This window comes from Felis catus, chromosome C1, assembly GCF_018350175.1.
Source record: "Felis catus isolate Fca126 chromosome C1, F.catus_Fca126_mat1.0, whole genome shotgun sequence".
Taxonomy (NCBI): Eukaryota; Metazoa; Chordata; class Mammalia; order Carnivora; family Felidae; genus Felis; species Felis catus.
Genome location: NC_058375.1, coordinates 18,478,795 through 18,495,050, shown reverse-complemented (window position 1 = coordinate 18,495,050; position 16,256 = coordinate 18,478,795). Strand labels below are relative to the sequence as shown.

General features: G+C 38.5%; 1 protein-coding gene across 1 annotated transcript in view; it reads right to left on the bottom strand.

The window, feature by feature from the left end:
* Positions 1–3,429: 3,429 nt before the first annotated feature.
* The window catches only part of CLIC4 (chloride intracellular channel 4), a 66,607-nt gene continuing 53,780 nt past the window's right edge, over positions 3,430–16,256 (bottom strand). Inside the window, exons 4-6 of the mRNA XM_023258315.2 lie at positions 16,012–16,118; positions 7,650–7,831; positions 3,430–6,924 (exon numbers count right to left, since the gene is read on the bottom strand). Coding sequence (XP_023114083.1) covers positions 6,760–6,924; positions 7,650–7,831; positions 16,012–16,118 — 454 coding nt within the window. The 3' untranslated portion in view covers positions 3,430–6,759. The remainder of the gene's footprint in view (positions 6,925–7,649; positions 7,832–16,011; positions 16,119–16,256) is intronic.

The following is a 16,256-nucleotide window of genomic DNA, read 5'->3' as shown; positions in this document are numbered from 1 at the left end:
TTCACCCAATATTGCTTCTACCCCATTCCCTGTGACTTCAATTACACCTATCTTTAGATTGTGTTCTCTCTCGTGTTCTCTCCTTGTAGATTTGTTTTTGCATTCTTTTTACTGCCTTGCTTCAGTTTTTTTTTTCTGTTGACCTACCTTTGAGCACTAATCGTGTCTTCTGCTGTTTATCCTATTGTTTAAACCCATAAAATAAATTCTTAATTTCAGATTTGTGTTTTTTAGCTTAAAAAAAAATCATGTTATTGAAGCATAATTTATAGGCTGTAGAATTCACCCATTTTAGGTGAACAAAACTAAATGGTTTATACAAAAATTCTTTTTTTCAGGGTGCCCGGGTGGCTCAGTCGGTTAAGCGTCCAACTCTCGATTTCAGCTCAGGTCATGATCTCCTTGTTTCATGGATGGGTTCAAGCCCATCGTCGGGCTCTGCGCTGGCACCACAGGGCCTGCTTGGGATTCTCGCTCCCCCTCTCTCTGCCCCTCCCTGCTCACTCTCTCTTTCCCTCTCACAATAAACAAACAAAACTTATTTTCATTTTTTTTCCTTTTTCCCTTTTAAGAATACATTTTGGATGACATTTAAATTGTTCTTTTTAAATTTTTTTTAACGTTTTATTTACTTTTGAGACAGGGAGAGACAGAGCATGAACAGGGGAGGGTCAGAGAGAGGGAAACACAGAATCTGAAACAGGCTCCAGGCTCTGAGCTGTCAGCACAGAGCCCGACGCGGGGCTCGAACTCACGGACCGCGAGATCATGACCTGAGCCGAAGTCTGCGGCTTAACGGACTGAGCCACCCAGGCGCCCTTAAATTGTTAACTTTAATTCAAACACAAAAGAAAGCCAAGTGACTAACTCTGGCAACAAAGCTGCCAAAACGCTGATTATCTAAAACTTCAGCATGGCAGAGCTGCCTCCATGCACTTTAAAAAAATTGAGATATAACTTACATACCACAAAGTCCACGCTTTTAAAGTACACAATTCGGTGTGGTTTTTTTATATTTTAGTATTCACAAAGTTGAACAACCATCACCATCATTTAGTTTTGGAACACTTTTATCACTCAAGAAAGGAACACCAGACCTGCCAGCAGTCCCTTCCCATTGTCTCCTCCCCCAACTCCTGGCAACCCAGTAACTTGTTGGTCTCCGTAAGATTTCCCTCTTCTGGACATTTTGCATAAATACGTGGCCTTTTGTGATTGGGCTCTTTCACTGAGCATAATGTTTTCAAGCTTCATTCATGTTGTGCCTTGTATCTGTATTTTTTAATGGCTGCATAGTATTCCAGCACATGAACACATAGATATATAGAGATCTACAGGTTTGGGTTTGTTGTTTTTTAACCATTCATCTGATGATATCTGGGTTGTTTCCGTTTGGGGGCTATTATAACTGACATGAGCATCCATGTACAAGATGTGCAGTTTTAATTTTCCTGGCTAGGAAACCTAGGAGTGAAATTGCTGGGTCGTATGGTTGCTCTATGTTTAACTTTTTGAAGAACCACCAGGCTGTTTTCCAATGCAGCCACACCATTTTATGTTCCCATCAGCAATGTATGAGAGTTGTCATTCCTCCACCTCATCGCCAACACTTAATAATTGTCTGTCTTCTTGATTATAGCCACACTAGAGGCTATTTTTTGTGGCTCTAATTTACACTTCCATAATGACTAATATTAAGCTTCTTTCGTGTGTTTATTGGCCATCTTTGTATCTTCTTTAAAGAGAGGTCTATTCACATCCTTGCTCTTTTATTACTATAAGAATTCTTTATATATTGTGGACATTAGACCCTTATCTATAATCCATATTTGGAATAGTTCCATCATCTTAAAGATCCCTTACGTTTGTTTGCAATTCCCATTCCCACCCCCAGTGCCAGGCAACCATTACGTTCCTGTGTTTTGAGTAAACCCCTCCAGCTAATGAAATTTTGTCTCCTAAATATGGTGGGACTGTGGGAGATCTCATTCTGCCTTTTGGAAGCCCTGGGCTTAGCTTCTAGCATGCCCTGGACAGCTCTGGAGTTCAGCAAGTGTCCTGTGAGAAATCCAGTCATGTATTTGGGGTACCTCAGGTTTCCAGTGTGCCCTGTAGACAAGAGCCTTGTGATTTTCATTTCCCCAGAAGAACCCCTCTGCATGGGCCAAACCCAGTCCTCAGTCCCAGGCCCAGAATCAGCAAATGCCCCCAGGGAAGAAAATTACCAGACCATCAGTTCACCTCAGAAGGGCTTCCTCCTCTGAAATTCCAGTTCATTTAGTTCTTCTTGCTTCCACAGTTTTCTGATGTTTAAAAGTATTATTTTGGTGTTTTTACTAGTTGTAGTATGAGTGTTGTGTTGTCGTGACCTACTATAACCTACCCATCAATTATTGTAAGCTTTTAAGTCTTTATATCTTATCAGGCAAGTCTACTAGGCTACCTTCCCTTTTCCATATATTGGCTATTTGAGGGGCATTAATTCTTCCATATGAATTTTTAAAAATCCATTTATCTAGTTTACACACACACACACACACAGTTGGGATTTTGTGGGAAAATATACTGAATTTATAAATTACTTGAGACTGAACTGAAACTCAAAGACTCTTAAGCTCCCTATCCATGAACATGGTATACCTATCCATTGAGCAGGTTTCTATTAGGTCCTTTGATAATATTTTGCACTTTTCTTCATAAAGAATTGCACATTTTGATCCTAAATAGCTTATAATTTATCTTTTAAAACAGTTTTATTTTTTGGAATAGGTAATATATTTGCTACAAATTTCTCAAAACTCAAAAAAGTATACACTGACAATTTCCTACCAATTTTCCTGTCACCCAGGTTTTTCCAGAATTGTCACTCAGTGTTACTAGTTTATTAATTTTAGTATGGTTAATATTAGTATATAGTAATTATATTTCTTCATTATTGTATCTAGTAAGCTGGCTTAATTTTCTTATTTCTAACAGGTTATTATGGATTTCCTTTATGTGTATGTATCATCTGCAAAGAGCAGCCATTTGGTCACTTCTTTTCCATCCCCTGTTCTTTCTACTGATTTTACTGCACCGGCTAGAATGTTTCTAATAAAATAGCTGTAGAAAGTAGCTGGATAATAGCCATGATAAAAGGCAACCTATGTATGAAATTTGCTATAGGTTCTTAGATGGCTTCACCAGGTTAAACATTTTTTTTTTTTTTTTTTTTTTTTTTTGCCGCTGGTCCTATTTTGCTAAGAATGAGAATTATGAAAGTTCTTATCAAATTATTTTATCCACCTACTGAGAGGACTATATTTTTTCCCCCTTTAATCTACTAAATGTGCCGAATCACCCACTCATGGAAAAAAGTAGTCTCAAGTAAAACACTTTTACCCCAGGTTACTATTTATTTTCATGAGGGGGGGAAAAAAGAACCTTTTATGATAGTGAAAATATACTTTATTTTTTTAATACAATAGCTGCCAGCAATATACTGGTTCTAGAGAGAAAAGAAAATACAAGCATTCTATAATAAGCTTTCATTTGCCTTTTCAAGTAATTCTAAAGAAAATATTCCAATTCTGTTCAACATTATGACTTGGGGAGTTGAGATTTTTTCCATGATAAAAATATAATTTTGATGGCTCCAATCTCGATCATTTGTAAAGGATGGAATAAAAAAAAGCCCATACAGTGTATCAATAATGAATACTTCCCTCTCAGAATCAAATACTGACTATAACCAGTATAAGAAAATGGTTAATCAATAAACTTGATGAAATGTGTATCAAAATGTTCATGAAAAAAATACATTGCTATTTCTTCCCATTTTTTTACCTTGCAGATATTTTCTAAATGGGAGATTTTAAATGTACAGAAATAAAAGCTATCTACATAACTCTGGAGAGACTCAAAACTCAACAGAAGTTAAAATGCCTAAACTCTAGAGTTGATCAACTTAGTGTAAGAATGTCAGAAGTCTCTTAATTGCATACAGATTGCTCAAGAATTTAAACATAAATTGTGTAAGCTGAGTTACCAAGAAATCAAATCTTATATGATTTTCATCACAAAAGCCAACAATCCTAATAAAAGATAGAAGGCTAGAGAATATCTGCATCTACGTTAAAAAAAAAAAAAGGGACGTTATATCTGCGGAAATAAAGACCTTTCCAACTGTTCAACACAAAAATGTCTCAGAATTCCTTGGAAAACAGAGTTTCCATTCAGAATCTAATCTTGATGAAGGGGAAGGTAAGGGGTTTAAATGAAGGGGGAAATGATTCAGTAGTCGTAGAAATAAATATCAGATGAGCCACATTATGTCAAATCATACACTAATTGCCATGAAAACTTTTATGTCCTAATATCTCCCAATGTCTTAAGCTATGACCTTTCCACAAGTACAAAATGGGATTTAAAAAAATGTTCTAGGATTATTCTCTTTACTAGCTTTTTGTCCATTTGCCAATCTCAATTTTATCTATCTTCCCTGATAAAGTAGTAGGGTCTTTCTACATCAAAATCAGAAGAGAGAAACCTGCCTTCCTTAGGCATCCAGAGGGATAGCCAAGTATAATCATGGGATAAATTTTTAAAAGACACTGAAGAGAATAAATATCGAAAGTGGAAATACTTCACAACTGAGTTTCAGAATGTGTTTTCCATCGCTCTACTTTGAGGAACGTGCCGCTGTCCTCATTACCCTCTCCTCTGCACCGAGGCCACCATTCACTTGGAAGAACAGACCCCCTTCTCTTGAATCTTTTTCATACTTCAGGCTACGAGGCCCGGCTCGGTATCACCTGAATGCCAACTTACCACTTAGAAAGTAGGTGAGAAGTGGCAATGTGTTTCCTGGTGCAGATGCGACATTTTCACCCACTGAGGCTACAGAACCTCTCAATGATAACCTGAGTGCTCTTCTTGGAACCAGGTAAGTCATCATCCAATATTTAATTATAAAAAGGTGGGTGCCCAAACTTTCGATCACCAATAAGGCGTTCTAAGAAAGGTAAGGCAAAGAAACTTCCCTGAGCCGAACGGAGACAATATGGAGCTCATCCTTCTATACCAAGCAATTACTGATAAAAATGCAGTACATTTATAAAAATCAGGCTGCTTCCATAACACCAGTGCTTACTGAATGTTACCACATCAAAGTGGGGGGAAACACCGCCACTTTAAAGCAATAATATACTTGAATTTCCAAAAACAGCCTCTGAGAAATAGCACTTCTTAAACAAGTTATGTATAAAAAATTACCAAAAGTGTATTTGAGTCACAGCCATGGTCTTTGGAGCAGTATTTATAAAGTACGTTTTTAAAAAATGAATAAATACATAGCAGACTTTTTGTTTTATTTTTGCCAAGTTCATCCTCCCCTGTCAGAGCACAGACCATCCCTGGTTTAGGACTTCAATCTAAAAAACAACCATGCAGAGTGCTATCCCTCAGTGCGGCTTTAGAAAAATTTAATTGAAAGACGTACAATGACTGAGATTAGGCAAAACTCGGTAAATGCGTTCTCACCATCACAACTACATCACAACTACAACTCCTTAGTCCCAAAGGAGCGAACCATCCTCCAACCCAAAGTTTAACAGTAAACAGGAGTGGAATGGGAAAGCTCATAACGTGTGTTTTATCTTGTTTTTAATATAGGGTGGAAAGTGCATTGTTTAGATGATCCACGTTAATTAAATATGTTTTAGAAACAAAATTCTACTTGCCATTTTGACAAACCCACCCGACATTCCTTCGGTTAATATCTGTGAGGGTTAATCGTTACAAATCGTTGTACTGCGACAGCAAAATCAACTAAAGATCAGTTTATGTAGTGTTGCTCAAAAGATCTACAGACAGCAAGGTCTCTGCTTACCTAAAAAGGAGCTTTTTAAATAAAGGAGGAAAGCAATATGGTTCCAAATGAATGGCACTGGGCAAAATACATACCAAAAAAAAAAAAAAAATCACACAAAAAAAAAAACACACAAAAAAAACCCACCACACATTTAGACAGAAGAGCAGGTGCCCACTGGTTTTTCTCATATGGACTTGAGGAAGACCTTGAGAATGATCATCTCTCTCTCTCTAAACTTTTAGCTTCTACATAGTGTCAGATGTTACAACTGGTTTGAGGGATAAATGCTTTCGGGCAAAAGTAAAAACCCACGTACAAAAGTGAAACGGCAAAGTTTGTAGTGACTTTCTGTGGAAGGCTCTCTTCACTGGGGGGAGCACACCCGGGACAGATTATCCCAAAACTGACAGATACGGCGGTATTCTGATATGGTGGCGATCCCTTCATATACGAAATACTCTAAAATTCCAAACATACATAAATATTCCTTGTACCACGCATTGTGCACCAGCTGGGGGCTGACTGAGGAGGTCACGGTTACTATGTTCACACATCAACACTCAAAGTTCCGCCGTCTACACAAAGTGAACAGACACAACAGTGAGGGTTCCGGAAGGATGGCAAACGACCTCTAAAGTGAAAAGAGCGTGATGGAGTGTCCCCAAATGGGGGGCAGGGGAAGGGGTAGGGGCAGGAAGGGGAGGCAGGGTGAAGAATTTTAACATAATACTGCTTAGGAGTGTGTACTTAAAGACAGCTACTATACCTGGTCTATCCTTGATCCTAATCCTGAATAACTGCATGTTCATGCAAAATAAGATTTCTACTTTATAGGAACAGGAGCAGTCTGTTAGGAAAAGCATGTTCTTAGGGGAAGACGTGAAGTCATCTCTCTCATAAGTGATAGTTTACTTGGTGAGTCTTTTGGCTACGTCGCTGTATGCTATTTCAACCTCCTTGTCACTGGGACAGGTATTGGTAAACTCATCCCTGCTGTAAGCGTTAGTTAGGTATCTCCAGATGCCAGCCATCCCTTTTGGAATATCAAAGTTGCGATATTTTTTGGCCACCACCTGAAAACACAAAGAGATCGAAAGTGAACATTTATTTTCCATGACTTGTACACCAGACATATCTCCAGTTTGGGGACAAACTAATTCCAACAATCTCTGAGAACTGCTTCTATTGGAGAAGAAGTCACCTTCGTCCTAACTAGAGTTTTAAATAATGACAGGACTGCACACGACATCAGAACTTCAGTAATGTCACAGTGACCGTAAATGCCTGCTCTGGGGATCCAGGGAGGAGACAGCCAAGTGCCATTGCTCGATAAATACCTTAAAGCGCACATGCTATTTTAGATGTCCGTTTTCCTTGGTCTTGACCTTTACTGCACAACTAGTGCTTACTCCTATTCTAGTTAGCACAATGTCTTACACAAGAAATGCTCAGTAAATATTTTTTGTCTTGTACCAGATGATCACAGAACAGAATTTGACAATGTAAGTTTGTGTAGCAAACTCCAATTCCAAGTTACCTGCTACCTTTTTTAATTTTCATGCAGTCATAGGAAAAAATATTCTTCTTTCTCATATGCCTCAATTTTAAGACACAATTTTCCATTTAATTAACTCTAAGGCATTTCAACCGTTGCCTAAATCGCATTAATTTCTACTGTCCGGGGGTTCCTGGTCATATACAGAAGATCGAGGAAATTTCACACACAAAGAAAGCACTATCTCAATAAACAGAGAAGAGCCCCCTAACTGCCAAGTGACACCACATCCCATAGACCTACCTTGACAATGTGCAGTTTGGGAAGCAGGTTGCAGTCAGCTAATGTCATTTCATTGCCATCCAGAAATTTACGTGTAGAAAACTTAATGTCCTCCATACTGTTCTCATCAATTTCATCAGGGAGGGGAGAATTCAGATATTCATCCAGTTTCTGCAGGGTTTTCAAGAGACCTCTCTCCAATGCTGAAAGAAAGATGGGGATACTGTAAGAAGGAAAACCACCCGAGCCCCAAAATAGAAGCGTTACTCTTCCAGCCCGTAACCACTTTATCCAATGCTTACGCTGACACGAAGCGCTGTCGAACTAGACAGACACGGTTCCTGCTCTCCTGGAGCTTATTTACGTGGGGCCAGTATGAGACAAACAAATACATTTGTTCAGATAAATACAGAAACAAGCGGGACAGTTTCAGAAACCGGAATCCGTAAAACTTAATAACTAAGCGCCCCACTTACAAACACACTGTGGCCCAACACAGTTGAGGTTTAGACCAGAAAAGTGAGTGAGAAAAGGCAAAACCTATTAATTCAAATCTAGGGAATAAAATCTTGCTACGATGGAGATTCTTGCCCTGAATTTTAACGCCTGCTTCCCCAGGAATATTTGGATTTATCACCAAGAAACGTGTTAAGAAACTCCAATACAGACAATCCAAGCAGAAAACCCAAAGTTTCTGCACTGTCATGTAACACACAAGAAGCCAAGAATAGCACATTTTATAATAACATGGGAAACACAGAGGTCAGATTAGTGAGTTCAATTTATAATACTGAATCAGGGGGCTCGTCAGCCAAGTAGATTAAGATGCTATGATTGTTATAATTCAGAAATTAAGTGAGACAGAGCCACCCCTGTATACCGGATCAAGGTTAAGGACCTTCAGCAGAGGGGGTGGGAATGTCATTGGAGAGGACTGTGGAATAACACAGACAGGTCTCCTATTATCCCTTCTTATCCTCTGCCTTCCCAATCTACCTTCACCCCCCCCCCCCCACCACACACACACACACACCCTGAATGGACGAGCTCACACTGATGACTACAGTGCTTGGCCATAAAAGAAAGTTAAATACCCTGAGGTGACAATCAGTACGGTTGTATAAGTTTGAATAAACTTGGTTCCATTAGAGAAAAAGACAAAGTTTTCATATGCTACATATTAGGTATTTCACCAGCAACATAAATATGTCCTAACCCAAAACGTCTTCTTCCACATTAGTCCCACCCACTCATCCCTTGGTCCCTTCCTAGCAGTCCAGATAAAAGATGGCAGTCTTAGCTGGATAAAAGGGGCTGTAGACATAAAAAGGAATAAATGGATTTTAGAGGTACTTAGGAGATAAAAACCAACAGAGCTCGGAAACAAAACTGTACATCGAGAAAGGACAGATGGGTGCCTGAGAGGCTCAGTCGGTTAAGCATCCAACTTCGGCTCAGGTCATGATTTCGCAGTCAGTGGGTTCGGGCCCCATGTCGGGCTATGTGCAGAGAGCTCGGAGCCTGGAGCCTGCTTCATGTTCTGTCAGCCAGATGCGGGGCTCAAACTCAGGGACCATGACATCATGCCCTGAGCTGAACTCACGGACCGTGACATCATGAGCTGAGCCGAAATCGGACGCTTAACCAACTGAGCCACCCAGGCGCCCAACACTTAAAAAAACTTTTAATAAATAAACATTTTTTTTAAGTTACTTTATTTTATTTTTTAACGTTTTATTTATTTTTGAGACAGGGAGAGACAGAGCATGAAGAGGGGAGGGTCAGAGAGAGGGAGACACAGAATCTGAAACAGGCTCCAGGCTCTGAGGTGTCAGCACAGAGCCCGACGTGGGGCTCGAACTCACGGACTGTGAGATCATGACCTGAGCCAAAGTCGGACGCTCAACTGACTGAGCCACCCAGGCACCCCAAAGTTACTTTAAAGTCAGTATCTGAGAACTGCATACCTTGTAGTTTTTAATATGGTTTTTTTTTTTCCACTCTACCTGAAACGTTTTCTTTTTTAATATATAATTTATCACTAAGTTAGCTAACATACAGCGTATAGATACAGTATGCTCTTGGCTTCGGGAGTAGATTCCCAGGATTCATCACTTACGTACACACTCAGTGTTCATCCCAACAAGTGCCTTCTTCAGTGCCCATCACCCATTTTTTTAATATGCTTTTTAAAAATATGTATTAGTTATGCTCAGTATTTTAATATGAGCTCATAATATGAGCCAGACTGAGAAAGGCTAACAACGAAGTATAAAAGTTTAGAGTTTCTTAAATGTCTGGAGAGGGTTCAAAAGGAAATCATGTGAAAATGTAGAATAGATACTTTTAAAGTCAGACAAGTGGAGATATTTGTATCTATTACATCTTTGTGGGAAGCTGAAAACAGAGGCAGGAACTGCTTATTGCTAGGAACATTAGAGCCATGTTAAAATGTAAAGAAGAAACGGTAAAAATTTTTTACTTAGGTAAATATCAAATTGGAATGTATGTATGTCAAATGATAGGGGACAAGCTCCAGAACAAAGAACTACCTATTTTATTAATAAAAGGTCACTCCAGCCATAGCCGGAATCAAGTTAGTTTATTTCTTAGAGCAAACAGCTAAGCAGGAGGGCACTAGAACCTAGTAAAATAAAGCTGAGGAGTTAGCAGAACTCAATTGCAACCATGGAAGTGACAAGGAATTAAGCCATTTAAAAATAGATCAAAAATACAAAGGCAATTAATATAACTTTTTGATTACATCCAAGTTATCACCATGCACACAGTCATCTGAAATGTCAAATTTATAAATTAACAAGAGAATGAAATGTGAGAAATAGGCGGGTTAGTGAGGAGTCCAGGGCTTGATGGAAAAGTTTTCACGGTTATACTTAAAAGGGCTGGGGACGGGCCAGCAGAATCTCAGGACGGTAAAAAATAAAAAAATAAAAAAAATAAAAAAAATAAAAAACAAAGCTTCAATATGCTTCCTATCAAAATCAATGAATACAGAATAAATACTCATTAGATACAATGACTTGTTCTTTGATGGGTTTTTACTGAACAGAGTCACCGCCTCTATGGAGGAGAATACTGCCTGAATTCAAACACTGAAACAATGTCTCCAATGGCACTTGAGGGGAATGACAAGTCTGGGCAAGTCTATGATCTCCAAGCTACTCTAAGTTCATCCTTTTCCTGAACTGGTTTTCAAATGTATCCAACAGGAAAATAAAATATCCTAAATCTACAATATTTGAAACATAATGCTTATCGTCCCAGAGATAATAAGGCACAGACTAAACTTAAGAACCTAGCCAAACATTACAATTACTATTCTTTCCATCCTTTTGGACTTAGTAAAGCACCCACAATGAAGTTGAACTGCTGGACCTCATTAGAATGTGATTATTAAGAATCTCCGAAAAAAGGGTATAGTAATGAAAACAAAGAATGCTGAATTACTTTGATTCAATTTTTTATGAAACAACACAAGGACGCCCAACAAAACAAAGAAAAACAGAGGTGCCGAGAGGTACTACAGAGCATCATTCAATAAATATAATGAAATTTTGAAGACAAACCACGAAGGAATCTAAAGTTAAGAGAAAGAAAACGTCAACATTAACCACTAGAAGGCAATAGCAAGCCATGAGAAAGTAGCTCTCGTCTTAGCACTGTTACTCTCTAATTCCCCTGCTGTGGTAATGCTGATATCTCTACGAAGGTATTTCAAAAGCTCTCCAAAAAAAAATTAGTACTTAATTCCAATAGAGGCCATACAATTAGTTTTAAATTAATTCTGAAAATCGAAACACCCTTTCTTGCCTATGAAAATATAGCAAAAATTTTCACACACGCACACACACACACGCACACACGCACACACATGCCAGGGTCAGAAGTGTGGGGAAATGAATAGTCTCACATTAGTGAGAATATAAACTGGTGCGGACTTTTGAGGAACAAAACCTTCTGGCCTATTTAGAATGTAGAACAAGGGCACTGTGACTGGCATCACTGTTTGTCATAATAAAAAACAAAACAAAAAACTTGAGACAATCTATATGACTGTCAACAGGGAAATAATTAAATAAAAATCCTTATTATGGAACACATTAAGCAACATTTCTAAAACCTGAGGTACATCTATGATCTCCAAGCTACTCTAGATTCATCCTTTTCTTGAACTGGTTTTCAAATGTATCCAACAGAAAAGTAAAATATCCTAAATTTACAACATATGAAACATAACGCTTGTTATGTATTTTGATATGGGAAGACTTCTACAACATAATATGTGAAAAAGACAACAGCAGAATGTAAAACACACATAAATACACACTCATATACAATGTTTGCAAAATTACATAGAAAAAACGATGAATACTAACTGTTGGGGAAGAATTTATATAAGGTTATTAAGAAGGACACTGAAATTCCATTAAATTTATTTCTAAACTATTGTAACTTTTTTAGTAAGCATACATTACTCAATCACTATATAATTTGAATGAGTAAATGCAAGGCAGAAAGCATGCAATGTAACACAATCATGCTAATTTCAATAAAGGGTAATCTTACACAAACAATTTTTAAAGGCCAAGTAGAAAATAGGGAGTGGTAATGAGTATTTAAAGATGATTAGATCTACAATTCGGTTACATAGTTACAATGGTAAACAACCACCCTCTGATTCCAAACACTTCCACGGGGGGGGGGGGGGCGCACAGCCAAGGAAGAGGGGAGGAAAGATGAATTTTGAATCAAAAGGAACTAATTAGAACTTACAGAGATCCCTTGCCTCCATTTAAAAATAGGAATTTGGACACTATGAAATATGCCTCAGAACATATAATGGCGGGTTTCATCACTGCCAATTCATTGAGCTCTTAAGAATATTATAAATATCAGGGTGCCTGGGTGGCTCAGTCAGTTAAGCGGCTCTTGATTTCGGCTCAGGTCACGATCTCACAGTTAGTGAGATCAAGCCCTGCGTCAGGCTCTGTGCTGACAGTTCCAAGCCTGCTTGGGATTCTCTCTCTCCCTCTCTCAAAATAAAAAAAACATTTAAAAAAAAAAGACTATTATAAGTACTAACACCCTAATAAATTACCTATTAAACAGTTACATTTGGGAACTTAATAATTTATATAAATTAATGAAATCCCAGAACTGAAGAAAAAAAAAGTGGATCTGGACAAGTCCTACCTAATTCATTCCCATGAGAGGAATGACTATTAACTTCTTTTAATGCTTCAAAAGATTACACAAATCTTCTCCCAATCAACTTAGACATGTTACCAAAAGAATTAACCTTTCTCTCCCTTCCTTCTTTCCTTCTTCCTTGCTCCCTTCCTCCCTCTCTCCAGACCTACCATATTTCTCTTTATTGTATTCTTTAAACCCTATTTGTTTATTTTCTACCCAATCTAAGTGGTGACCCTTCTCGTTCACTGGCCCAATACTGCAGTATCTAGACATCTAATCCCTCACTTAGAATTAGGTCTTAAAATGTCTTAAAAATGTTCAAACATACTGAGTTTTGTAAAATACTTAATAGGCTGGTAAAACTAATCAAAACCTTGCCTACCCCGATTTACTGTGTAAAAATGACAAATTCATCTCCACGTAAGCAGTTTATAGTTTGGGGGAAGAAGGAGAAGCACTAATTTCTTAGGCTTATTTAAGGCATTTTATTGCACTAAACAGACAGATAAGACATCTGAAACGTGTATATATACACACACACACACACATATATACATATACTCAGTAAGCTCCATAGTAATTTGAAATACTGTTTTCTAAAGTCCCAGGGCAGTGACAGGCCCTATGGGGGAAGGTTGCCTGGCAACTGGAATTCTTATTTACCAATAGGTAATTTAATATAAAGCCTTCTAAGTTATTCACTGTCTGATCCATTATATTGTTTGTTCTTAGTGGTTACAATTCTAAGGACAGTAAGCGTAGGTGGCTACTTAAGACAGTAACAAATTGATAGGAAAAAATAGAATACAAAGTTATACTTAAGTGAGTCACTTTCTCCCCTGTTCTCTCCCCTCCATGCCATCCCCCAAAGCAATTGTTTGGCGTGCGCGTGAGTGTGCGTGTGTGTGTGTGTGTGTGTGTGTTTAAGCAAATATATTTTTTCCCCTTTCCTCCCCACCAAGTGTCAAAAGAAATTCAACCACCCTCCAGTTTCCAAAGGCTACGTGGAGAAATAAAAACATGAATCTAACTCTGAGAGTTCAAAGAAATGTGGGCAAGAGCATCTGGATATAAAAGGGCAGTTTCACAGAAAGAAGAGTCACCTGGATAAAGGAAGGGGACAACAGAAGATACTGTGTGTGGACAGGAGGGGCTCCAATGTAACTGTTTACTTAGTATCTAAAAGGCTTAGACTGAAACATCCATCAGAAAAAAAGCCAGTTACTTAGGAAAAGTGCTCCCAAACCCAAGGCAATTACTGGAACACATTTAATAGCTACAAGCCAGGGCTGGACACTAAGACTGTTCCCTCCCTCCCTTTGTAGGAAAACATCGCATGCAGTGAATATTATCCCAGAAACCATTGAAATTCAATACTAAATTATAAACTGCTGCAATTTTAAAATTTAATAATAATAATTTTTTAAAAAGCCTGAATAGGGGCGCCTGGGTGGCGCAGTCGGTTAAGCGTCCGACTTCAGCCAGGTCACGATCTCGCGGTCCGGGAGTTCGAGCCCCGCGTCAGGCTCTGGGCTGGGCTGATGGCTCAGAGCCTGGAGCCTGTTTCCGATTCTGTGTCTCCCTCTCTCTCTGCCCCTCCCCCTTTCATGCTCTGTCTCTCTCTGTCCTATAAATAAATAAACGTTGAAAAAAAATTTAAAAAAAAAAAAAAAAAAAAAAAAAAAAAAAAAAAAAAAAAAAAAAGCCTGAATAGCTTGGAACTCTGCCTACTGAAATAACATCAGAAAATTAGCAAGTGTTTCAACTTTTTAAAAGATGTTTATTCTTGCTTAACCAGCACTGTTATTTCCCCCCTTTGGTGTTCTTGTTCATTTGTAGCCATAAACTTCTACCCAAAAGAACCACACCCAGGCTACCAAACTGTCTAAAACTACGATGGATTCAAGTGTCTTTAGCAGCTGGCGTTTTGGGTATTGTGATTACTTTTAATTAATAAACACTAACGTTCTCTCCACAGAGTTTTATCCAGAGAGAATGATGCTGGATGCTTTGATGCCTCTCAAAGAGAAGAAAAAGAAAAATTACTGAATGGTGTAGTTAAGACAAGGTTCATTAAATGGGCCCTCTTTCAAAAAGACCTCCCTTCACCATATATAGTTTCGGTAAATGAAATAAGATAGTGTCCTTCAATAAATAAAAGAAGGAATTTGGGGGCACCTGGGTGACTCAGTCGGTTAAGTGTCTGACTTCGGCTCAGGTCATGATCTCACAGTCCGTTGAGTTCGAGCCCCGCGTCGGGCTCTGTGCTGACAGCTCAGAGCCTGGAGCCTGTTTCAGATTCTGTGTCTCCCTCTCTCTCTGACCCTCCCCCGTTCATACTCTGTCTCTCTCTGTCTCAAAAATAAATAAACGTTAAAAAAATAAAAATAAAAATAAATAATAATAAAAGAAGGAATTTATATCTGTACTACCCTAAACAGTACTCACCATGAAAATATGACTTAAAACTAAAATCCTATTTCAGGATGCAAGAAATTAGGAATTATACTCCCCAGTATAAATGCCCTCTTAAGAGTCCCTCCCAAAATTGCTCTTTAAGGATAATTATCATAGAGGCACCTGGCTGGCTCAGTGGCAAGAGCACGTAACTCTTGATCTCAGGGTCATGAGTTCAAGCCCCATGCTGGGTATGGAGCCTACTTAAAAAATTTTTTAAAGTAAAAATAAAAAAAAATTTAAGAAGGACAAGTATCACCAAAATCCATCCAGGCTGACTTTAGGCTGCCAGCACCCAAGAATAAACAAAAGATTTAGTAATAATTTAAATGAAGTTAAAGCAGTCTATTCCAAACCACCACAACCACAGAATCCATGGTTTCCGATGCACCGTTAAGTCTTTGCATAGTTCCCCTTCATGGTAACTTCTCAGAAGACTGTGAAAACAATTTGTTCAAGGAACATTTTATCACACATCCACTGTATGGCAGGCGCTGTACCACTAGCCCCAGACAGGGAAACGACAACCTCTCATCAACTTGGAAAGCCAGTTTTTAACACTTAATGGGACCATCTGGACTCCAAAGTAACCATTTATAATCACCGTATAACGGGATTTTTCGGATTTATTCGAGGGGGTTTTTTGGTTTGTTTATCTGCAGTGGTAATCCAATCGTCTGTGGGGTTTTTTTGTTTTGTTTTGTTTTTTTACCTTCATTAGCCTCTGGCCTTGAATTCTTGATATATGCAGAGAATTTGGCAAAGATGTCCATTCCAGCAGTATTTGATTCTGGGTGTTTTGGTGAAAGCTTCAAGTACCTGGCGGGAAAAGGTGATAAAGGATTAGAAAGATCCTCCAGAGATTTGTTAGCGCTGAGTTCTCTCAATCCACAAACCATCGTGCTAGCAGTTACTAGACATCTTCTAACAGTTATGACTCTAAGAAATGCCATCATC